The following is a 26,152-nucleotide window of genomic DNA, read 5'->3' as shown; positions in this document are numbered from 1 at the left end:
GTGGAAAACACACGAAAAAACTTTTTGGGGGAAAAAAAAAAAGTATATTCTCACATAGATGAGAACTTGGGTTAGGAGTACTTCCTACCTCGGTCTGTGCAGACTTTAGTGTCCTTTCTGTTTTGTGTACGTCTCAGTGAAAAATAAAATAAACTGTGCTATCATCAGAGCAGGCTGGATCCCAATAGAGCACCTGTTGTGATATAAACTGGAAGACTGTCAGCTGCTGCTGTAATTGGCATTAAAGCCACACGAACACGTTTCTCTGCTGAGAACTGTGTCAGTGAGCGTTCACAGTATTCACTGAGCTTTGGGTCCGGGTACCTCTTGGCTCTGCTGCTGCAGGCTGGCTAGCTCTCTCTGGTAGAGGTCTGCAGCGCTCGGGTAGACCTCAGGCAGCTGTGCGTCAGGGTTCATGAGCTCCTCCACCGTCTTTTCTGGCACACCTTCTCTGATTGCATTATTGATCCGTTCCACTGCTTTCAGCACTGCACAGAGACAGGAACCGAGTTACAAACGCATAGATAACTTTTTTATAACACAGTTGTTACAGTCGTACTCTTTAGGTAGCTCTCTGCTATCCCGTTGGCCACGTCCACGCCGCTCTGCAGCTCGTCCTTAGTCAGGGCTTCTCCTGGAGACGTCTAAGAAGGAGAAACCAGGTTAATGTGGAAAGAGGGACGCAGGCTTGCTACAGTGGTGGCTGTTAGACTGTTGACCCCACCTGCTCTTTGTTCTCTCGGTCACCCTGCAGCTGTTTCAGGTACCAGGCTTTGTTCTGGGGCTGCAGGTTCTGAATGCCCATGGCCTTCAGCGCCTCATACAACTTATCCTCATCTCCACTCAGCAAGGCCTGTTCAGCTTCACTCAAAGCATTGTTCACTGTTGGAGAGAGGTCGGCATTTCCACGAGTGCACCACAGAATCCAGTAAATACCACAGAGTGTGTGTGTGTGCTGATGTAGCTTACCGTTGACCTTATTGACATTGCCTTGGATTTCTGCCTGGGTAAGAAGCTCATCGTAGATGTCCCTCTCTGCCTCGGCGTTCTCCATTTGCTGTGAGAGCAGAGCAGCACGTTACACGTTTGCACTGCATGATACTAGAATAAGATGTTTGTGCGCTTAAAGGGATGTTTGGGCCATGCATTCAAAGTGCATCAGTATGGCAGTGCTTCGTTTTAGCCATTCTCAGCACATCGCAGACTAATGCCAACATTTTCTTCCATCTTCAGGCTGAACCTTCAATTATTTTCTAATCAAAAAGCAGACGCGACTGCTATGAGCTCCCTTCATCTTTAATTATAAAATAATGTGCCTCAGGCTGCTATGAAAGCAGTGGACGGTAAATCCAGTTACCCGCTTGCGTGAGTTGGCCACCTTCTTCCCTTTGGCCTGGTACAACGTGTCGTGGTACTGCTGAGCACAGCTGGGATCCAGTTTGACCAGCATGGCATTGGGGTTTTGCATAGCGGCCAGCGTGCCCTCTGGTACGCCCTGGTCAATGGCCTCATTTATGGCAATCACAGCAGCGTGCACTGAGGAGGAGAAGCAGTCACACCGTTTACTTTGTTAGTTTTTGTGGAAAAACTTTGAAACGTGGGATTGTAACATCGCTGCCTTACCAGGCTGTTAAAATTGTGTCCTTTGAGCCACAGCTGACTAAATGAAGTCACTTTTCAACTGGTGTTATATACGACACAGTAAAGACGTCACTCATCAACAGATCTTTATCGATCACGTCTCCATTTAAGAAATCATTTATTGGAAGAATTCACAAACGTGACGTGTTTGTTTCTGATTGTCTGTGGCTGTAGAGATGCCGTCTGACGCAGTGATGTCAGGTTGGCTTTGGACTGGACTGAAGTAAACAAAGGCAGGCCGACGGTTTCTTACTTAATCAACAATCAAACGTCCTAAATTCCTGAGTTGGAATAATCCTGAGACGGATGGGAAGAAATGCATCCGTTTCATTAAAGCATTTATTAGAAGCTCTGAGAGCCCGCCCCCTCCCAGCGACACCCGAGCCCCTGCTTACATGCCGCTTCATCCACTGAGAGCTCATTGGCCAGGATCCCACCAATCTTGCTGAAGGCGGGCATCTGGATTCCATACTTTTCCAGCTCGCTCTTCATGTTGTTGATCTCCTCCTCTGGGAGAGAGAAGACAGAGCAGATGGAACAGATCCACGGATCGCAGCGGAGAGGGAAAAAGAGAGAAAGGAGTAGGGTTGGGGGGGCAGAGACAGACTGTTCCTGGCTCATGTGTGATAATCTGATTTTGGAGACTGGCTCAGGGACAGCGAGCTGAGCTGGGCTGACAGGAAACCCTCTGACAGTTACTAATGACTTTCACATTTCCAGGAGCTCCTCCGCTCTTTACTCACAGCGCTGCCAGTGCTGCTCTCAGGCTGACGGCAGTTTCACCATGATTTACATATTACTGTATGTTGTTACAGTGGTGGAGGCTCATAGCAATGACATGACATTTAGCATCACGTGATGAGGTCAGGGGAAGTGTACAAGTATTCCCTGCATAGCGGCTCCAAGCTTTTGTTTACAAGTGGAAGCCAATCAGAAGAAACCCAGCAGCGTGATGTTTAACCATAACAATACAGAATGAGCACCACAGGTTACCTGTAAGCGGCACGCTAACTTTGGCAGTGGTCTGGATTTAAGACGACATAAGGACGTTAATAAGAAGCAAACGAGGAAAACAGATGCGCACGTTCAGGCTCGCACTCTTACCAGTGAAATCGACTTTTCCATACAGGTCCTGGATCTGAGGTGCCAGACCCAACTTGAACAAGTACAGACTGCAACACAGGGGAGAAAAGAAGTGAGTATAAACATGAGTGAAGATGTGCAGAAGAAGAGATGAGCGTCACCACAGGAACGCATATAAACACCAGCGCTTGGCTGACACCTCCAACAACTCCAGGATTTTACTACTCGTTTTATTTTTGGTTACGCAATCGACAAATTCAATATGTATGAAATATATGAAAAGTACTGTATGTGCCTTTGCTAAAGGCTGGAAATACTACTTTTAATTATCACTGTGAAGAGGTTCAAACCAAGGAGACGTGATTATTCAGCATGTGCCTGACCTGGGGCTAAAAGGATATTTAGACTGAACAACAGCGATGTGTAAAAGTGAACTCTGAAGGTTACAGGTAGGAAAGTTAGTTTTGCTGTGAAGTAGAGCAGCAGCACAAGAGGATGAAGAAGAAGGATTTGGGATGGCAGTTTTCAGAGGCACCATGTCTTAATCTGAGAAGATGTTTCAGAGCCGCCTTAACACACCGACCACCACAGTAACCGTGAAGGTTTACAAGCTGCTGTACAGCTGCTCACAGCACCAGTTGGACAAACCACACACTTCAGTGTTTACAGTAGAGCACATTTCTGTGGCAGTGCATGTGTGCGTTTTCTTTAGGAGGGTAATTACAGAGCTCAGAGCAATGACAACATCTGCTCTGCTGGCTTTGAAGGCATCAACATCCTTTACACCTGAGCGTGCAATCAAAACAAATGAGCACATACTCTGTGCCGCTGGATACCTCAGTGTCACAGACCCATTGTTGGAGCCTTTTTCAAAAGTCACGCCATATGCTGAGCGCTCCAGGCTTTAATGCTTTTAAAAAAAGAGCCTCAGCAGCAGTCTGAACTGCAGGGCAGCTAAAGCTGGGTCCTTACTGTCAAATCAAACTCAAAGGACGAGACACAAACCTGAGTGCATGTATGCAGTAGATGCAGCGTGGCATGTTCTTCCGGTCATATATGTCTGTGGTCTCAGGGTAGAAGATCTGAAACACAGAGACAACGGCTTCATCATGTCGCAGCATGTGTGCAGGAGTGACTCAGTATATTAGCTCAATGGTGGGATTACTCAATGCAGCTCTTCTATTCACACGCCCTGGCGCTGCCTCTGTGGCACAACTGGAATGAAACATTTAACACAGCTACCAGCGGGTCATTTTCATGTCTGATAGTCGATTTTATTCACGTCCAACTAAATGACCCGCTGCCAGTTTGCTCATGTGGAAATTTCTCACAAAGGAGCCTCGTTACTACAACAGGCCAGTGTTTCCTCATTTTAGGCTGAGTGCTCCTTTACTGTCCTGAATGGACAGTTTACAAACCTGCCAACTTCTCCAAAGCACTCCGAGCGTCCGAGGAGTTCAGACCACAGTATCAAAGTCAACGTCCACTGAAGGGAAAGCTTGTTTGAAGCAATCAGTCACTCTGAAAAACGCTGCTGTCATCAAAAATGGGAATCAACCTAAAACTCATTCTTTTCATATAAAAGCTACATTTAGTGATTCATTTTAAACATTTGACACGAGGGTAAAGCACCGTTCTGTCACGATGCACAGGGACGGCAGTGCTCTTTAAACTGAGTATTGGTGAGCTGCACTTCAGCGCTGCTCTGAGGATCCTTCTCTGTCGTCTGGCAGCCGTGGCCATCGAGCTCTTTTTCCATCCGATTGTTCATTCGTTTGGTTTGAATTATCAGGAAAAAAAACCCACACCCACTCAGGTCAGACAAACAGCTCAATGCCTGAGGAAATTTAAATTACAGAGTTTCTGACATCCCACTCAAATGCAAGAACAAAGTAAAAATAAAGAACTGCTTTTTTGTGGGGTTGGCATCTTATTTGTAATCTGATATTACCTGTAGCTGCTATCATGACCTTGGTTGATAAAAAAAAGCTCATCAGGTAAAGTAAGTGTCTCCAAACATTCTGAGCAATAAACTAAAACTGTGTGACTTTTAATGTCCCAGCAGTTTCCCATTCTGACAAACGCATGAAAACAACAAGGTCGGAGGAATGGCCCCCCACCCCCCCAACACTGACACGGCAGCATTAATACTGTAGGACTTAAGCCGCTTATTTAAATCTGACAAAGAACTACTCTTAACAGTCACTGGCTGCAGGACCGACACCCTGTCATATATTTACTGTAACGTCATCTCTAGCACACTTCTTTGCAAGCTTAGCTCAGGCTACCTGGGATCATTTTGATGTCTTGAGGGTGAGAAATTGAAATGTCAAACAAAGCATGTGCTTTGAATGTGAGCACTGGCATCACGTAACTGGCTGACAATATGCAAAACCAACACAATCCAGTAAGTCTCTGTTGTAAATGCTTAACTGACAGTTTGTGCACATTTGTGTCCCCTGTGGGCTTTGAGCCGGCCTTACCTTTGGCAGTCCCTTCTCTGCCATGGCGTTGAGCCACTGGATGACATTGTCTGTGTGTCTAAAATGAAGACCAGTCGCCTGTAAGAGAGACGTATTACATCAGAGGAGAACAAAGGCTCACAGTAACAAATTACAGTAAATAAATGACAAATGCATAAACATCTGCATGTTTTCACCTTGTAACGTGTCTGCTCACGGTCGTAAATCTTCTTGAGGGAAACTGTCTGCGGCGCAAAGAAGTTGCCCAGTTTGGCCAGATAAACGCCGTTTCTCAGCCCCTCCTCCAGCTCTGTTGTTGGAGGCAAGTCCTCATCCAGGCAGGCCTCCATCCATCTGCAAGGAGGGCAGCACAAACACGTATCATGCATTACAGTCAACAAAAAGCACAACTTCAAGTGAAGATGGAAACACTGCAGTGCCTCTTAAAGGCCATGAAACAAAGTGAGTCATTGCTCACAGCATTTAAAAGCAAATATCACAGATGCATGCAAAGAACATTTGGTCTTGATGTTTAGATTTCCCCCAATAGGTTTAAAGGCGACAAAGCTAACCATAGCCGATAGCTATAAGCTAATTCAACACACTTAGCAAGACCGCTCTCGAGATCATTTTCTGGCAAATACTCAGAAACCTGCTCTGAAGTACAGCTGAGAAGTTTTGGTTTTTAACCCAAAGCACAAACAACTTTTTGTATGTAATGCACGCTAGTGTTAGCACGTGCAGATAGCAACACTGCACCTCCATGACTGCCACCCCTGCTATTAGAATAAGAGCAAAACACTTTCATCTAAAACGGTTCTTTTTGTATAGCAAGTTTTATTTCAGGATAAATGCCATTAAAATATAAACACATCGGCCATCAGAAGTTTCCACAGAAACATTTTCCTACCATAGCCTGATTCATTGGTTATTATGAATAAGGAGTAAGCCCTGCTCGGGTTTAATATTAATGCCGCAGGTCCAAAAGGTCCAACCTCACAGTTAAAAAGGATCCAACTAGTGTCTTGACTTGATCTCAGGGGGAAAGAGCACAGCTTTCCTTCCTGTGTTGATCCGTTTCACACATCAGTATTAATTCTCTGCAGCTCCAAGACAACAAACCCCCCTAACCTGGTTAGTGCTGCTAACCCCTCAGCATTCCTCACGCGTGACATTTCATTTCTTCCAGGTCACACTGTGGAGGCGCATTCCCGCTGAGTGACAGTGTCAGCCCCGGGCCACAGAGCAGACACGCTGAGCTCTCTCACTGGGACGCAACTGGTGGACTAGATTCCACCAGCAAATGTCACTTACCAGTAACAACATATGAAGCCAGCCAATGTTAGTATGTAATTTAAATCACCCTGTCATCTCCTTTCATTCTCTTAAATACGGGTCAGTTTACACTCATTAAAGGAGGAATGATCCCTGCAGCAAAGCATCATGGCGGCGTGTAACAGCATGGTGAACTTTTCTGCTCTAACACTGGTTATGAAACTACTCTGAGTTTTATCTGTGTAACGTCACAGTGTGAAGGCAGTGAAATGAAATGTGTTCTTGTGAACAGACAGCCTGTGTTTGCATTCGCTAAGGAAACACTCCCACTCTTCAGAAACAGCACAAGGTTAACTCTACGCTGATTACAAGATTCCTTTCTTCCTACAGACAGACTGTCCTTAACACACACACACACACGCACGCACGCACACGCACACACACACTTGTGAAAACTGTCTCTGACTTTATTCAATCAAATACAAAGTACAGAGGCTCATTTTTAGGCAATATCCACGTCTAAGCTCTTGTTAAAACACTTGTGTGACGAAACATTCACAGCAACATTTTCCAACGTGAGAAGCCAGCGAACCACCAGCTGAAACAACTTCCCTCTCAGGAAGTCGTGACACAGGGTCTCCAGACAGGCCTGCTATTGAGGCTGAGGTGATGGACCCACAGCGCAGGGCTCGGGCCTGCCAGGCAGGAACAAGCCCCCCCTTTCACTGCACATGGGAGCAGTGAAAGGCTCCACAAAGGCTGCTCAGTAATGGCTCTTTTATCAAGGCTATACACATTCCCCTTTTCCCCCCAAACACAGACACACCCTCCACTTAACTGGGAAGGACGGCGGCCATGAATGGGATCTCTGAATTGTTTGTCGTCAATTATGGCAAAGAGCTGCCAAAAATGATCCGTGTGACATTTACAGGCGTGTCTACAATTCAAAAAATAACCACAAATACGAAAATGTTATCTGAAGTCTCTAAAGTGGCTGTAAACAGTCTTATCAAAGACGTGACGGTTCAAGAACGTCCTCTGGGACAAGCTCATCGAAGGCTAAAGCTACATTCATGTCATACCAAAAAGATCACTATTAGAAAACTTCTGATATCAAGTTTTTTTGTCCCACTCGACAAAACAGTTTAAGAGCTGCACGCTTTCACACGGACATTAAGTCAGGATTCATGTTTGTGAAACGAAACCAAATCAAATGTTCACACGTCACACTTCAATGATAATATTGGACCGATACTAAAAGCATGAGACAAAGCAAATTAGTGACAATTAAGATTATTTTTAATACTTTTTCCAACAAGGTCCTTATTTAGGAGACAGCTTTCAGTATGTATACTAGCTAGCAACAGTTTACACTGGAAGTACCAGTTTAATGATTTCTGTTGAAAAGCACTAACATTCAGTGCTGACACTCACACTGAATATACGTATTCACAAAGAACTGCAGATGTTTGATGCTCATCGTCCTGCTTTTACTTAAGTTTCAGTTTAATCACTTCTGTAAAACCAAAGGAGTGGCTAATGGCTAATGGCTAATGGCACAGACAGCTAACATGATGTAATGCAGTGTGTGAAAACCAGGCTCAAGCTCAGGTTACTTTTTTAAAATGGTAAGAAGACATCAAACTAAATCAATCTACATGAGTGTGGTTTCATAATGATGACAATAACGTTACACTGCTGTGATTCAGACATGGACGATTTTTTAAAGACAGGAATTCTAAAGTTGTTACATTCTGATAATAAATCTCATCTGTGGAGCTGTAGAAGTTTGTGAATGTAACAGTAATATGCAGAATAAACTACAAGGCCAAATAACCAGTGTTGGGAGGTTACTTTTAAAGTGTATTCCACTACAGATTACATGCCCCAAAATGTATTTTGTAACTTATTCCATTACGTTACTCAATGACAGTAACGTATTCTGAATACTTTGGATCACTTAATATATTATCATGCTGTTTACAACTACATGAATGTACTATTGTTGTGTGATTTATTACTATTACTGAAGGCTACTCGTCATACCAACTTGATGTTTAAATCTTAATATAAATGAGTAACAGTAGGTGGACATTAGGTAAGGCTGCACTTTCTGCAGCGATCTCGTATAGAAAACGATTCGTCGCGAATATAAAATAGGTCCGCGGCTCCGAACCGTAGTAAAGGGACCTCTGGCTAATACGTCGGGTTCGTGTCGGGCTCGTAGCTGAAAACTAGCTTTACTTTGTTGTCTGGGTCAACTTTGCTAGCGAGAGACAGAGAGAGGCTGAAAGGCTGCTCCAACTGAACTTCTTGTTTCAGAGGAAAACACGAACACAGTGTACAGTCGAGTCTTAATAGCTTACTTACAGCTGGGCTCGTCGGGCTCTCTTTTTGGCTGCAGTGGTTATTATTATATTTACATGCTTCCAGCTCCCGTTTCTGCTCGGTGACAGCTCGTACTTTTCCTTTTTCTCCCTCCCTCGCTCACAGACACATCACGGGTATGACAGTCCATTTTCGCTGCAGCACGGACTACACTGCCCATCAGGCTACATGCTTTAGGGCGATGCCTGTAACACTCTGCCTGTTGCCTTCATATTAAATCATTTTTGTGAATAATTTTTTTAAATATTTCTTCACATCATTATGCTGCTGCAAGTAGAGGTGACATGGGCCACGAGACTGAGACACAGACATCAGAGCCTCTAGAGCCCCAAAAACAGAGAGGGCATAGCCCAACATATGAAACAGGAAAAGACCGCCGTGTAATCCATTTATTTCAGCAAAGTAACTGTATTCTGAATACCACCTTTTTAAACGGTAACTGTAACAGAATACAGTTACTCATATTTTGTATTTTAAATAGTAACGGCAGTACATGTACTCTGTTAGTCCCCAGCACTGCAAATAATCAGCCTCGAGCTGAACATCTGCTGCTGGACCCGTAGATCTTTGTTTTGAAAGGAACCTTTTCTTTTGAAAAAGCAGACAGCTGTCCTTCCTTAGGAAGCACAGCTCCAGCCCCAGAAACTGCTGCTCAACTTCTCCAGGACCACCATAGAGAGCATCCTCACAGACTGCATCACAGTGCGGTGCAGAAGCTGCACAGCTGCTGCTGGACTGTGGCAGGGCCGTACGGCTGGAGAGCCCACACCACAGACTAATACAATCCCACACAAACAGACCAAGAGCAGCTTCTTCCTCGGGCTGTGGCCTCCATCAGCCCCACCCCTCCACATACAACGAGGTGCACTGATAACTGTCAGGACACTCATGTACCCCTATATAAGCACTGTCTCAGGTTAAATAATCTATTTATCATTTTTAATATTTATACTTAATGTTATTTTGCTGATCACAGCAGTTATGTTGTTGTCCTTGTATAAAGACAAAGACTATTCTACTCTAACAGCACAGGACACAGAGGGAAACTGCAGGAATTATTGTCTCATTCCTCCTCAGATCCTGCACGCTTTCAGGAAGCCGATGTCAGTGCTGAGTTCAGAGGTCAGTCTCATAGGAAGAGGTCTGCTACTGACCGCTGTTACTCCAGGAAGACACACCGACCACGCCTCTGCCTGCTATCGAGGAGCTTCCTCTTGTTTTCCTGCATGACTTAAATCAAACGGCCTATACTTGCCCTGCACTCTCTTTGCTAGGATGGTGGGTTTGAGATTGAGGCGGAGCGTTAATAACATAAGCTAACTTCAGCCGCTTCCCTTTTCCCCAGGTTTCACTTTTGGACACAGACACACCGTTAACGTTTGATAACAGCTCAGAAATATAGGCTGTGCAGGCCACACGCCTGGTTACTGTACAGCTGAGTCACTGCTGCCCGATGCCTCTCAGGGAGCGGCCTCATAGGTTTCAATGCCTCATTGTTTGGAACAGTTAGGTCAGGGCTATAAAGAACGATAATGTGCTTCAGTGAGTCGAGTGTGCACATTAGTGAAATTATATTGGTTTAGCATGATAGACATGTGTCTAATGTGAGGCAGGTAATTACACTGATGAACCGTAATTAAGAAACCAGCATTTAGAAATTGGATGTTTGAGGGGAAAATAAAAAGTCCTTTATGAGGACAATCCTACTAAAAAGGGGAAGTCAAGCACTGCCACAGGAAATGACAATTCAGCATTTTAGTCACATGATCAAAAGAAGTCTATATGTTTGCTTATGATAGCATGAACCACACTCAGTGCTGTTTTATTACGGTCGGACAGAATGATCTCACACCTGGTTGAGGATCTTTCTTCATTTCATGCTTTTAATTTTTTACCACTTATAACCAGATTATTTCACATGGGAGTCCAACTAAATCCTGAGTGCTAGTAACACTAGAAAATTCAGCAACTGAGGTCAGAGACAGCGAGACAGCCGCTCAAAGCTTTTATGGTTAGTCTAACTAGTTCATTTATGTTAAATACATTTCCTGCTGATTACAAAAGAAACCTTTGATCAAATTGTAGTTTATATGTTATATTGTGACAGAACTGTAAGAATAAGTTTTGGTTTAGTGAGCCAAGCACCAGTAAAGCCTCACGTCCACACCTATGGAGCTTGTTCTTTTTACATCGCTTAAAAGATCCAGGATTAACTGGATAATCCTGGATTGGCTAAACCTGGGAATGCTGATACGGTTTATTTGGTTCTAATGCAAGTGAACTGAATTAGCTGAGTAGCCATGAATCACTTGAACTGATTGCACAGTGTTGTGGTCACAGTGTAGGGGAAACGTATAGATGAATGCTGTGACAGGAGTCTGCATAGCTACAGCTCGATGAGAGCTTCTGTTTGAGGGCTCTGTGATGAAAGCCAAACAAGAAAGGAGTGGCTGTTGAATAACAATCACAGAAAACGTGACCACGTTTTTACCAAACCACAGCAGCCGCTGTTTGTCCAACGATGCTCGCTAGAGGTCTGCATTCCCGCGGCTGTCCCGCGGGAGCCGCGGGACCCGACCAGATTTCTTGCGGCGCGGGAATAAATTTCCAAATAAAATGCGGTAGCGGTCGGTAACTCTGGTGTAATTTGAACGGGAGCGGGCGGTCTGAAAATATAGCGTGCCCGACATTTTTTCGGAACAGCATATCTGTGATTTCCTCATTCTAATTGAGCACTGGTACAGCCAGTGCTCACGCCTGTTACACGCACTGAGCGCATGGATCAGTGCTTTTTGCAGTAGGCCACAATGCTGTATTCGTTTTTATTTATTTTATTTTTGCAACACGTTTTCCATGTTAAAAGATAAATGTTGCATGTTGACAGATAAATGCATCTTGTTTAAGAAAAATAAATACAATCATTGCACAACCTGCAGTTTTATCTGTTATCTCTATTTTTTGGTGGTACCCCATTTAAATGTGAGATTTTGGAAACCAGATCTAAATTTAGCGGGAACGGTCGGGTCGGGTAGAAAATTATTCTAAGCGGGCAGCGGGTGAACAAAGACTGAATATACAGCGGGAGCGGTCGGGTGCGGTACAAAACCTTGCGGGAGCGGGCGGGAGCGGGACTAAAAAAACATTCCCGCGCAGACCTCTAATGCTCGCTCCACCTGAAATCTTCTTCGTGTCATGAATGCAGCATTTGACTGAAACCTCCCAAACCAGACGAGCCCGGCGTGGTTGGACATTTAGTTCCGTCATGTAATACATGCAATAACCGTGCTGTGCAGCAGGTTTGATTTCTATGCTATTTTACTGTGACACCCAATCCAACAGGAGAAATATCTGGGACCTCATCAAATCATTGGCAGTTTGCAGGATTACCATCCTGGTTAAAATGGGAATGCCCCTGTGGAGAACGATCCCTGCGACACACGTATTCATTGGTGCGATGAGCAGAAACACATGCATCACCAGGCCTAACATTGGGCCACTTTTAGCCCGTGGATGGACCGAGCTGTGGAGAAAAGCAGGAAAAGGCTGAGTGGCGACAGCGCCAAGCTTCGGCACTTATGGACGTGCTCTCAGTCTCGCATTGTTCCCCAGCATTACAGACCTATTTCTGTGTGTGCCTGAAAAGAGAAGGGTAGGAAGTGGTGTTTACATAATAGCTGGAAAGGCAAATGATGTGTGGTGAGCCTTATCTAGCAGCAGCACAATGTCAAGGCACACGTGGCCTCTATGTCCTGCTCTGTGAACCTCTGTGATGCTAAAGGAAGGTGTGTATGCTCAGCCACAACTCTAACACCACAGGCCAATCCAGCCCAGCGGGAATCTGACTGCGTTTCATGGAAAACGAGGCTGTGAGTGATGGAGGGAGACGAGGAGAGAAATGACAGGAGGGAATACAAAGAAAGATGAGTCAAAGCCAAGTTGTCCATTACATGCTTTGCTGCAACACTGGAATCTGTGCACCAAGTGACCTTGCACTTTCCCCACTCACAGTCAAACAGCCTGTCCTGTCTGTGACAGCAAAGCCAACCACGTTACCCTGCACTCACCCACGCCTGCTCCACACAACCCTCTGCTGTCCTTTATGCTACAGAAGGCTTTGATGGATTTATTATTTGCCACCTTGGACATTCTGCTGCATTCTCGTGATAAACGTGAGCTCAGCACATATGCAGGTATGTGCAACAAAAGCTCAAGATTCAGGCTACACCAGCTGCTTTGTTTCAGACACTTTTTCCTGTCCTTGACTCTGTATGATGTTAGAGAGAGCTGATGTAGATAATGCAGTTATCTAAGGCAGCGGTCCCCAAACAGCTGCTGCTGAAACCTTATCGTTATCAGGACTCAAAAAGCCTTTTTAAGACAGAAGATGAACAAACTTATCCGAAAAATAAGGACGACTTGGAACTGTGAAGTATGCAAAGCAGCTCTCGTAGAGCCCAAGAGTCCCAGCACGTCCGACCTGCTTTTACTCGAGTCCCAGACGAGGTCACCTGAGGTCAAATAACAGCTGATGTACAGTACAGCAGGGGGTTGGTGAGCAGGGACGAAACTATTGTGAAGTCCAGAGTGTAACTTGCAGTCTCAGGTTTCACAGGTGGAGGTAGGGCGGGACCTTTCCCGCAGGGCCTTTATGGAGCACTAATCCCTCTCCCTTTCATTCCCATCTCATTCCCTCATTCTCAACTGTTTACTGCCAGCCGAGTGACTCAGGCCTGTTTTCTGGGACGCCTCGCTGTCTCCCAGGAAACAGGCAGCAGGTAGTATTTACACAAATACCCAAAATACTACACTGAATACTACGATGAAGACTCATGTCTCAAAAGGCACAAAGAGCAGAGGAAAGCTGAATTTCCTGTTAAAACAACCAAGCAAAGAAAAAGAGAAGAAACTAGTAAACAAGTGTTTTTAACTGAAATTTCATCAACAAAAATAAAACTTTGCTCAGAATGAATAAAACAAAAATGTCATCCTTGGAAGCTTTTCATTTATATGGAATCAGCACATCAGCTGAGCCTTCAGGTTTAGTCACCTGACGACTGTAATGGCATCGAAGAGGCCATTTTTCACCTCCTACGCTGGCTGTGACATTACGTAACAGGTATTGCAGCAGCAGCAGCAGCTGTACACAACAGCGTTGGGAAACTTTTGAAAACAGGAAACTGCAGGCAGTTGGCCGGAGCTTTAGGAGGAACTGTGCTGCTCTTGAAGGGTGAGAACACCGGGCTTCTGTTTTACACTGCAACATGACGCTCGGCATGGGGACAGTCCTAATCTTAACTTCAACACCAAAATACAGATTTACAGTTTAAAGCCTTTCATTGCTGTTGCTTCAATTCTCCTCGTCCATGCAATCGATGTTCGTTTTCCTTTTTTAAGCATAAACTTCCTAAAATCTTCTTTTCAGTACTGTGGGTGTCAGATAAGCTCAGATAAAAGATAAAACACAGAGGATCCTTGTGTTTAGCATGATAGGTGGTTTATTCGACTGGCTTCTCTTGAGCTAAGATTAAAAGACAGTGGCGTCGCACCATTCCCACGTATTAAGAAGACAATAAGAAAGAAACTTTATCGCGTCACGGGTTAATGTGTGATGAGATATTCTGCACTCCACAGATCTCTCTCTCATATCATATATTCAACACTATGCTAACACAGCATGAGGCAAGCTAATAGCAAAGGGTCAAGAGTTTACAGGTCACATAATGTGATAACTCCATGTAACATAATGTGTTGTGTCAACCTTAATTTAGATTAATTTCTCTTCAGCACAGCTGTGAGGGGTGCACTCAGTGATACCGAGAGCAGGGAACAGAAAACTAGTGTGAGTGTAAATGTGAGCAGCGTGCAGTGAAAGACTCACACAGAGCTAAAATAAATGTAGTCCAAATAAACAACACCAACATGTCATTTTGTTATTTTACTAATCAAATATCACTTCAGTAAAATTATGTTCGCGGATTTATTCATGTCTTAAATTTTATTTTATAAAGTTAGGAAAACAGTCTTGTCTGTTGATAGGTTTGTAGCTTGAACCTATTCGCTGGAATGTTGAAGACAATTTAATTACACAGCAAAAGCAAGACACGAGTAGGCAAAGTTCTTTATGTCTCTCGTGCACGGGAGAGAACTGGACAAACGCCGTCCCTTCGCTTGACCCCAGTCGCTCTCGTCCGCTCCCCCGTAACACTGCTCTTTTATTGAGGTTACATGAATTTACATAGGTTCATTAACATATGACATCTACATACACACAAAGAATACCTTGTGGGGGGGGGGGGTTGTCAGTGTGTGACCCCATAAACGACTTCCCTAAACCTGCTGGTCTGGAAGTCCAGCCGTTCATCTAAACAAAAGGCACTTAGACTTAAACAGATGTACGTGTGTTTGCTATACCATATATCAGTAAGAGCAGATATAACCTCTCTCCAGACCTTAAGTTGTGTGCATGCCAGAGTGCTCTGGGAGGCACACAGAGTCTCCACAGACTACTAAGGATCAAACCTCTACCAACATGACAGTGATTATAAAACTCTAAGCATATATGAGTAGATATTTCTAAGCATAAATGACAATCCACTATATCAACCTGACATCTGTTGTTGCCTTACATATAAAAGAATGATTCCTAGTCTCTTGCCGTGGCCAAGAATAAAGCTTATAACCTTTTATGCAAGTTCGCCTGAAAAAAAGAAGATATATGTTAATTGATAAATACATCTTTGGCCTCTTTCACTTTCACCCAACACCTCGAACCCTTGAAGAATAGACGTTCACAAGACTTAACAACATGAGGAACTTTGAGATGTCAGTGAAGCTCTGGCTGTCATAAATATTAATGTATCCAGCGCACACATTAATATTAGCCTTTTAGCTATTGTCAGTTACCCAATAGCCACATTAGCTGTCAAAGCTAATTAGCTGTAAAATCTAATGTGGCTATTGAGCTACTGATAAAATGAACACTCACTGCATAGCATTAACAGGACAACACAATTATTAATTTTATTGCTTTCTTTAACAAGACAAATAATAATAAACATACTTGGCTAAACCTTCATGAAGAAAAGCGTCAGTGAATTGTTGTTGCAGTGACTCAGCCACACCTCTGGTTAGCAGAAAGGCTAGCATTAGCTTAGAGCATTGTGAAAGCAGAGAGAAACACACAATCTGCACCAAGAGCATTTTAATTCATTAAGCAAATGAAGGTAGATACAGCTTAATGCGCCTGTGTGAGTGGATTTTGTGTTGCGGGAAGAGAGTTTCTTAGTGTGGGAGAGAAGTAGCAGCAGCCACAAAAAGAAAGAAGGAAAAATGGATGTTGTTAGCGGCAGTCGCATTCGTTGACTGCACCGTCAGCTCATATCTGCCGTGAGGTTGACTGAACTAGTTACTTCTCTAATTGAAAGGGAGCAGAGCAGTTTGATTTTCAATATAGAGTTATTGCTATAGAATTTATGCTGAATAAAGTACAAGGATTTAAACAGATTACACAAAAATCCCAAAGATTTCCACTCGTATAACAAGAGCTTAGTGGCCGTCAGCTGCCAATGATGTAACCCAACAACCACCTCACTGTGCCACTTGTGATATCTCTCCCCACTGTCGACCACCTCGTCTGTGAAGAAATTCTCATCGCTCTTAAGTGATGGGCGAAATGTTTTCCCCATTTTAAGAGGTGACACACCTTTGCTGTCAAACAGCATTTACTATGACCTGAAGGATGGATTTCATCTGAGCAAAAACAGCCTGAGTGCAGCATGTCAGTCAGTGTCAGCGAGGGTGAAATCACAGGTAAACTCTGCTGTCGTCATGGCAACAAGTTAGGTTTTTTTTGTTAGTTCACCTTCAAATTTATTACCAAAGTCCATGAAAAAATCCCAAACTAATCAACTACAACTGTGCAGTATTTTGGAGCACAACACCTGCACACAGGTATCTACAGTTACATCACAGCAGTATGGCTGGCTTTGAGGTTGAATAGTAGAAAGAAACTTGTTTGTCGTTGTGTACGAGACCTGGTAGCATTACACTAAGAGCTTCACAGCATCATTTGACCTTTGTGCTGTCTTATTCAGAGTAAAGGTTCAACTCTCGTGCAAAGCATACCCAAATTCTGTTTGCGAAGTGTGTGTGGGAGGAAAAAGATCAGAGAAGGGGAATCAATAAAGAACAATGACTGGGTTCATCATTTGCAGTGACCTTAAACATAATGGATACAATAAATGATCTTAGAGCAGTTATGTGGGCTACACATGACGAGTGGCTGTTATGGAAAGTAAGCTACAGCGCTAAGTTAGATTCGATGTAACTTTCCTAAAAATGCTTAAATCGTTGGCGTATTTTTTTAGATTCACATGTTCGGTTTCTTGCAGAGTTCACTCTCGTTTGTGTGTGCTGAACATAACCAGCAGCCAGCGAGGTTAGCTTAGTACTGAGACCAGCGGGGAAACCGTTAGCATAGCACCTAATCAGTGCCACGAATTCTCACATTTCATTTGTTCGTCTGTCCAACAACCAAAGCACGACCGCCTCTTGAGCTCCAAATCAAAGAGGGACTCAAAACTGGTTTAATCTAAGCTTTATAACGGAAAGTTCCAGCAACGAGTCATTGCAACCTGTTTCAGTCATTTACATAACTGCACTGCCATTTCTTTTCAGTTTTCAAATCCAAATCCTTTCTAACATTTTGCAGGAAAACTGTCATGTAAATACGTACGAGACATCCTCTCTGACTTCTGTGAGCTGTTAATAGACCTGAAAATGAACCACACTCTCACAAAAGAAAACAAAGCCAGACACCTTCCTGTTCTTAATCTCGCCATCTCAGCGCGCTGTCAGCGGCAGGACTAATACCACAGATGGCAGCTGGACGACATCGGTGGTACACACTGACCTGGTGACTGAAGTGCTTCTGAGAAGGTACGAAGCACAAACTGACTACGTACCCACACCTCTGTTATCAATTATAACATTTTCATAGTGAGTGATGCACGTGGTGTCTGCGGGTAAAAGAATTGTTTGTTGTCGTTTTACTTCTTTAACCTGACAGGTGAGTCTGATCTCTGATCTGACCATAAAAGTCAGTCAGGATTCCACCTACGCCTGGACAATAGTTTTATCACTTCCTCCTTGTTCTTTTGAACAGGCTGTGAGTTTTAATAAAAACAAAACAAAACAAGAATTCATGTCCAATGGACAAATTAGAAGAAACTCAAGTTGGAAGATGACAAAGTTTTTCCTTCCTAAAATAACTGCCACTCAATGTTTTCTTTTAAATTCCTTTTTTCCCCCCAAAACATTTTAAATTTTTTTGTTATTGTTGTAACAAGATTATTTTCCAAATCTGGAATAAATAAACTATATCATATAAAGGTACTGATTAGGGCTGCTCGATTATGGCAAAAATGATAATCACGATTATTTTCACTGAAATTGAGATCTCGATTATTTGACGATATTTATTTAACCCTTTAAGACCTACTATAGAACCAAGTCCGCCAGAGATTATATTATTTTTTTTATATGTGGTAGTGCCATTTGTGGGAGCATTTCAAGTTGCTATACAACTGTTATAGCCCATATTTTAATAATATGTATGCATTAAGTCCATAGTAACTACATTAATTGCAAAAAAGTACAATAAACTACAAAAAAATTGAAAATCGTTTTTGTTTTTTTTACATATATTTCTACTTGGAGAAATTTAAGAGGTTTATCCCTCAAAACTTTAAAAACAAAAAAGTTGCACAAAATAGTTTACAACAACAGGAAACTTCTTTTGAGTGTCTTCATAGTTTTATTTTGGAGATACACCAATTTTTATACACTGCAGGAAAAACAAAAAAAACAATCCTATGATGCAAATTTGCAAAGAAAACAGCAGGTGCATCAAAATAAACTATTTCCAGCAGTGATGTTTGAGTTCTAAGCATCCCAGCAACTATTCAGAAAAGTCAAACATGACCAGTATAGGCTTTTAAGGCCTACAAGTAAAAAACTACATTTCCGCGAAAATGACGTCACTTCCGGTTTCGGCCAGGAAATGGCGGACATGTGATAGTTCGTGCTGACGTCTGTTTCAATGTGGGAAGTGTTACGAACAGCTAATCAGATCGGCAAAGCGTGTTTCTGGAATATTATGTTTTTGTTCCTGCAAGCGCTTTTTATGCAATTTTTGCAAAGCTTTATGTGGAAGGAAATCGTGGCCGAGGACAAGCTGATGGCATAAGATGTAAGTACAACTCCTCCGGTTTCATATGCAAAACAAATTATTGCACTAGCTTACACGGTTCAGGTTCTACAGGGATTTAAAAATAGTTACACAACACGGAGCGTGCAGCTCTGACCGGCTTTAAAGGGTTAACAATGACTTTAAAAAATAATATAAAATAGTGTGCAACACCACTGAAGTTTTTTTTACCTCTCTTTTCAACCAGCGGCAGTCACTCTCCTCTCCAAATAACTTCTGCTTAGCTTTCCGAGCTTCCCTCGGGTCCTCTTAATCAGCGGTCTCCAACCTTTTTTGCGCCACGGACCGGTTTATGCCCGACAATATTTTCACGGACCGGCCTTTAAGGTGTCGCGGATAAATGAGGGAGGGGCTAATAATCGGCTCAGTCATTTTTAATGATCGTTGAAAGCCCAGATCGTAATCGTGATTAAAATTCGATTAATTGAGCAGCCCTAGTACTGATTTTTTTGTAACAAATGGACAGAAATAACATCGGAACACACACATTTTTGTCCAATTAGGTAACACATGCCTTTTGTATAGTCACTCTGCTAAAGGCCAATTTTGAACTGGAAAAACCCAGCTATACTATCTGTTTACCAGCCCATACTGTAAAATCAAACAGGTAACCTCTGCCCCTCTTCTTCAGCCAAAACAAACACATGCTCCTCTGCTACCTACAGTATGCTGCGCATGGTGCCATCAGCTTTGGGGGGGGTAACCTGTCACAACCCGCTCCTACACCCCAAACACAACATCGTGATCTGCAGAAAACATATGCTGAGTGCGTGACTCGTACCCAGCTTCACTACACTGCAGAACATACAGACAGGAAATGATCATGAGAAAAAAAAAAATTGTAGCCCACATGACACTATGTGCCATCTGTGCACTGAGACTACTTGAAATTGTTTTCTGCTTGTGGCAATGTATGAAATGTCTGAATGTGTAGCCTGGATCAATAAAAATAGTATCACACTGAAAACATGTCTGACTGCATTCCCACTGCACACTGCACGAAAGGAGCAGAAAGTGAAAGAAAATTGAAGCGAAACTTCAGAAACATTAGATACAAGATAAGTTTCTTCTTATGTAAATGTTACCCAAACACGCTGCTTTCAACTTCTCAAACAGGACGACTGGATTTCTACTTTGGATTTTTTCTTTTTCATGAAACATTTGGGGGGGGGGGGGGGGGGGGGGGCAGCTGCTTGATTACTAGACAATGAAAATAATCATAATAATCATGGCCTCTCCAGTGAACGGAGCTCAGCAGAGGTGCGCGACTCACTTACCATTCAAATATGGTGTGATAAAGAGCAGGTTGCCTGAGCCTCACTGCTTGCTTCTGTGCATTTAATGGGAACATGAAGATAAGAGCGATAAAACCTGCTGTCGTTTGCATTAGTCTGCCGGGCTGGCAGGTATGAAACGGGCACTTGTGTCTGTATCGACACTTGAATGCACATCTGACAGTAGTAGTGTTGGAGCGGTGGCAGTGCATTCCCACAGCCAGGTACAGGCTCACGCCCTGCTGTGCATCTGTCACATACATTCATATCATACCACACACACTCGCAGCATTCCTGTGCCCCGGCCTTTCTCTGCAGGTGTTCCCTACATGGAGTCGCTTCACTGCCTGAAACTCTGATGTAACAACTGTAACAGATTCCTGCCACCAACAGCCCGGGACACCGTCACTCAGAGGAGTCGTTCTTGTAGAGGTCAAGAGCAAATACTGTGCTGCTACTGGCAACAGACTATTTAAATCAACAGAGGAATTGTGTCTTCATCAAACATCGTAGACTTCCCTTGAAACAAAGCTGTGATCAGCTAGTGGGGCAGTTGGATTAAGTCTGGTAGAAACGAATGTGAAGACGGGAAATAACCCAGACTGGTTTATCCAGGACCGCACGCACACACAGACACACACACACGCGTTACTGAATCCTTTCCTCCAGGTTTGTCTGATATTCACAAACCAGAGAAATGTTGAAAAATCATGTTTGTTAATTTTAAGAAAACAGGGCGTCCTGCCTTCAGGCCTGAGATATGAAGCCAAGACACAAGTGCTAACAGCTGCAGTACCTGCAATGGCCACTTGAGGCTGTTCTAGAAACGAGTCAATTCCCAAACGCTCCCAAGTAAAAGGAGCTTACAGCAGAAATGAGCATCAGTCAGGATCACTGTGGTCACTATCACTATAATTGATGAGGCTTTTACATTTGATGATTGCTACCTCACTATTACAGTAACATCAACATCAGAAATTGAAATCTGATTTCAAAATAATATCAAAGATTTCAAAATATTGAAATATATTTTCACACTCATAGGCCATTGTTGCAATGCAGGATGGGTAGTGAAACAGTTGGAATGATCTTGGAGCTCACAGTGAGACAAAAAGTCCTGTGTTAATGAGTCGAAGCCAACGTAACGTAACTGCTATTCAAACAGACACAGGCAGGCGTGTCTTTGCAGCACCTGCTCCTCGATGCCAACTGGGAGGCTGTGCTGGTTAAAAGCTCCACTTTCATTCAGCTGGTAGAGGTCAGTTTGTAACTTTCATTTTATGATAAAAAGTCTATTACTAATGGTAATTTCAAAGATTAGTAATGACTGCCGTCATACAGTCCTTCTCCAGTTTTATATCAGAGTAAGTTTCATGTTGACGCACAGAAACGTGGCCCATAATTACAGGCCCAAACGCTTCTCCAGGCCACTGTGTGTATCAGACATGCCTGCATCACACTGAGCTCTTGGGAATTGCTGAGCTGCCTGACCAGGAAGACTGTCTGCTTCCTCCGGGATCGGGGCAGTGAGCACATCGTTTAGCATCCAGCTGAACAGTGTCTAATATTTTCCTTCTTTTACAATCCGACAGTGATTTTCACTCATTTTCCTGAGGGAGTTTTGAGTCCTCGTGGGAGAAAGTTGTAGTAGCAGCATCTGGTTTTAGTCTTCACTTACCACCAGCAGCATTTGTGAACTCTTTCAGCCAACTACATTGATGAAGTGCATGTGGATGGAAGCGCAGAGAACACAGCTGCAGGGCTTTCAGGGCTCGTCCTCGTCCAAAAGCCCCCCCTCTCAAAGACTGATGTAACGTCCCTTGATTCCTTCAGACTGACAATCCCAACCAAAAAGCAGCACGCTGTGGCATATTTTTATATTTATATAATCGGGTTCATTCTGAACTGTGTAATGACAGCTCTGTGACAATCTGTGCGATCAGCAGGCTGTGCCATCAGAGTGAAGTCTTGTAGTTCACAGCAAATGTGTAAGAAAAATGAACAAGTGTCACATGTTGAATGGTGTGATCTTATATTATTAGCATATTAATGCTGACAACTTGAAGTAGTTTAGGTTCCCAAACTAAGGCAAGAACTTAGCTAAATATCGAATTTACCAATATGGTCTCACATATGCTTTCCTCCAGCAACGCAGTGTGAAAAACACAGGAAACTCATGTGACCCCACATTTCATACTTAGTGCTTTGCTCACCTAAAATGTGCTCTTTTCCTCTCAAGTGTCCTGATTTACCAAATTTACAAATCCTAGAAAGCATTTCAGGGGTAAAAAAAAAGCCGCCCAACTGAAGCAGAAATGTCAGATACTCCGAAATCATTCCAAGGATTTCCTGATGCCCGCCCGTGTGAGCCGGTGAGGGACGAGGGGCAACACACACCTTCACTGCAGAAGTACAATCACACAGAATCAGAGCGCACGCAGCCTCGCAGCAACCCGGCTCCACTCACACCGGAACCTGTTGCTATGACAACTGTGGGTTTCTGTGGCAACAGTGGGAGATATTAAAATCAACAGGGACTGAGTCACTTCCTGTCTAACACAATCCTTCCTCTTTTGAACCCATGAGCCCGCGCTGACTCCACACACACTGAAAGCAAACATACGTGGCTGCTGACAAGATCGGGCAACCGCCACCTTTCTCTCTCACACACACACACACACACACACACACACACACACACACACACACACACACACACACACACACACACACACACACACCTAAGAGAAAGAACAGACCTCACCTATTTCGTCATGAATGTACTAACGAAATCACCCCCAAAACAAGAAGTCGGCTCAACATAAAGTTATGAGGTGTGGCTGCTTGAACCTTTTCAAGTGTGATGATCTGCATTTAGCAATTAATGTTCAAGTACGCTCACCCTGACGACTGAGGTATCCAGTCATACTGCAAGGGTCCTCATAGAGACTTTCTGTTGGGGTCACAGGGTGTTGCTCAGACAACACAGCAAAGAAAAGAAGTAAACAGAGTACGCCTGTGGCTTTTACTCCAGTGAAACCACAGACCTCCAGCATCACTACATGTTTGAAAGTAGGGCTTGTTAGCATACAGATCATTAGAACTTCTTCCAACATTTCAACGCTGGTCACTGAGTGGAGCACCACACATGACATCCACCTAAGAAAAAGCAAGTGTTCTCCAAAGCTAAACGTTTTACCCGTCAGATCAAAGAGTCACTGAAAGGATCACATTGGATTGCGACGCGCTGTTACGCAGTCAGCACCAAAACCACCGCCATTCAGAGACGTCACTTCCAAGCTGCTTGTTCTCTCCAAACTGTAACTTCAGCACAGGTTGAGATTAAACGATGACACGTCTCCGCTGCACGCAACAGTCAAGCTGTGATACGCTTCAGTCAATAAATAGACTCCTGCTTTCTTTCTAGCAAATGTTACATCTCATACTCACAGGTTACATGAGGGCAGACATACAGTTGAATTAGGAACCAAATCAGTGACTTGCTCTGGCTATTCAGATTTTCCCGTGCATGCTTCACATTACCATAACTCCTCAAACATCTTGAGCCAAAATTACTAAATAAGTGCAGCCTGCCTGTCGTGAGCGATAAAGCGTTAACAGATGGCAGATTAGCCAGAAATGAAAACGATGACACCGCCGTACAAGCCATGAACGAGTTCTGCCGCAGATAAGACATTTTCTCCCTTTCTTTAAAGCCAGAAACACTTTTCAGTCATTTGGACGACAGGCGGGATTTTTCTCACTGTGTTGCAACATTTAACCACATTCTCTGGGTTTTGGGGACCGAGAGCGACTAAACTCAGTTTGGTTCTAATATTCTTCGTTTTAAATTGAGCTGAATGTTTTCAGTGGGCGACCCAGACTCTTTCACTTCAGAGCCGGGCTTGCTTTAATATGTACAGACTGTGGGTTGACACAGTGTCACTGAAACAATCATGGCCTTTCCTAAAAGACACACATAACCCTCGTATGTATCCTAATGTGTCATCAGTGGCTTCACAGATAAGCACTTCACCCGTGCCACATGCACTAATGTACCCTGATACTATCGTGGACGCTGGCATTTAAACTATAACAACCCGGGCTGTCCCCCTCAGTCTGTGACTGACACAAAGTGTTTGAGCCTCTCTGATATTTGTTGTTAGATTACAGGACAGTCTGATATTCTGCCTCAGTCCATTTAAATGGGGATGGGACCCACAGACTGTTTCTGGATGGTTTTCATGGTTTGAGCTCGTTGAACACAGTGATGAACTGTGTTCAGCGAAAGTGGTTTTCACAAGTGGTCTTCAGCCCAACAAATGATTAACACCTTTTCTTTTTTTACATGTAGAATTGTCTGAAGGCCTGAACATCACAGCCGTGCAGCAATGCTTACAGCCGTGATGTCATGTGTCACAGATCATTTGACCTTCACTATCACAGCATTTCCCAGAGAGGTGACGAGCTCCCTGCCCTGAAAGACTCTGGACGCTGATTTTGAATCCAGTCTGGGATGCTGGGATGCTGTCCCGGGTGTTTTTGTTGCTTCAGCCCAGCTTTACTGGCAACAAGTTCAGACTGGACATACATTCTTTAAAAAGAAAAAAAAAAGGCAAAAAGGCCGATCACTTTGACCTTCTTATGAGTCGTCTCTGGTCTGTTTTCTGTAGCTTTTTGGAAACTGGTAGTTTTCTACATAATTCTCTGTGTATATAATCTGACACTAGGTGCAGGGGCTCATTGCGAGCTGACTCACAGCTCTTACTCATGAACCCTGCTGCCTCTGCAGGCTCAGCTGACTTGCAGATGAAGTGACTTTCTTACCTTTTGGCTTCCTCCAGGTGGCACAGGTACTCATAGGCCATGTTCTGCTGGCGCCGCTCATCCATCTCCTCGGCTGTGAGCCGCTCCACGCCATCCAGTACAGCTGGAGGCAGGAAACACAAGGAATGCTTTTGAAACAGCAGGAATACATGGGAAATAAGAAACTATGGCTGTGTTGCTGCACAAAGAGCCTCACAGTGTGGCTATTCACAAACAGCGTTTACACAATGTTCACCTCATCAATTTTTGTTTTGCTTGCATAACTATGGAAATCTTTCCAACCAGCAGCGTGGCCTCTAACTTTCTCCATAAAGCCAGCGTGTTTGTAAGTCATCTGTGCTTCACACATGAACACAGGTGCGTGTAACTTTAGGGAATGCATGTGTGTGGAGATGGCAAACAGTAACCCACACAATGCAGAGGAAGTCACAGGGCGATTCCCCGTGAGATTACACAGAGGCCTGCACAGAGCATGAGTCCCTACAGCCGTGGGGTTTTTCCCACATAATGATGGGAGGGGGATGGGGACGAGAGGAGGGGAGGGGAGGGACCACCTCAGCAGGTAAAACAGCTTTCAGCAGAAACGGAACATACGGGGCTAAGACTTCAGAAACGGCCTCCTGTTTGGAACCAGGTTTGGTATCCACTCATAAATGACATACCATCGGCTAAGCAAACCACTTCACATTTTCCACGCTGCGTGGATAAAGTGTCACAGTGCAATCACCACACGTTGCCTCAAAAGGTCTGAGTTTATGGGCGGTGGTTGTTAAGTTGGTAGCTGTTCGCTTCATGTGTGCGAGGACGCAAAACTTTGGACTATCGCCGTCTGTCCCGTTTCCACCAGGTCCAGTCCCCATCCCACGTCCACGTACGAACTAACTTGGACGTAAAGCGGCATTTAAGAAGGAAAAAGTCGGGGAAACTGCTTCCCC

General features: G+C 43.8%; 1 protein-coding gene across 1 annotated transcript in view; it reads right to left on the bottom strand.

Annotated features, from left to right (window-relative positions):
- iqgap1 (IQ motif containing GTPase activating protein 1) overlaps positions 1-26,152 on the bottom strand; it is a 43,362-nt gene that overhangs the window by 16,671 nt on the left and 539 nt on the right. The window contains exons 2-12 of the mRNA XM_026149414.2: positions 25,218-25,320; positions 5,384-5,540; positions 5,208-5,285; positions 3,730-3,806; positions 2,746-2,813; positions 2,037-2,150; positions 1,358-1,536; positions 970-1,057; positions 725-882; positions 560-644; positions 325-488 (exon numbers count right to left, since the gene is read on the bottom strand). Of these exons, the coding sequence (XP_026005199.2) occupies positions 325-488; positions 560-644; positions 725-882; positions 970-1,057; positions 1,358-1,536; positions 2,037-2,150; positions 2,746-2,813; positions 3,730-3,806; positions 5,208-5,285; positions 5,384-5,540; positions 25,218-25,320 (1,271 nt within the window). The remainder of the gene's footprint in view (positions 1-324; positions 489-559; positions 645-724; positions 883-969; positions 1,058-1,357; positions 1,537-2,036; positions 2,151-2,745; positions 2,814-3,729; positions 3,807-5,207; positions 5,286-5,383; positions 5,541-25,217; positions 25,321-26,152) is intronic.

Source organism: Astatotilapia calliptera, chromosome 1 (assembly GCF_964374335.1).
Source record: "Astatotilapia calliptera chromosome 1, fAstCal68.1, whole genome shotgun sequence".
NCBI lineage: Eukaryota > Metazoa > Chordata > Actinopteri > Cichliformes > Cichlidae > Astatotilapia > Astatotilapia calliptera.
The sequence above is the reverse complement of the archived record's forward strand: the minus strand, read 5'-3'. Positions and strand labels throughout refer to the sequence as shown.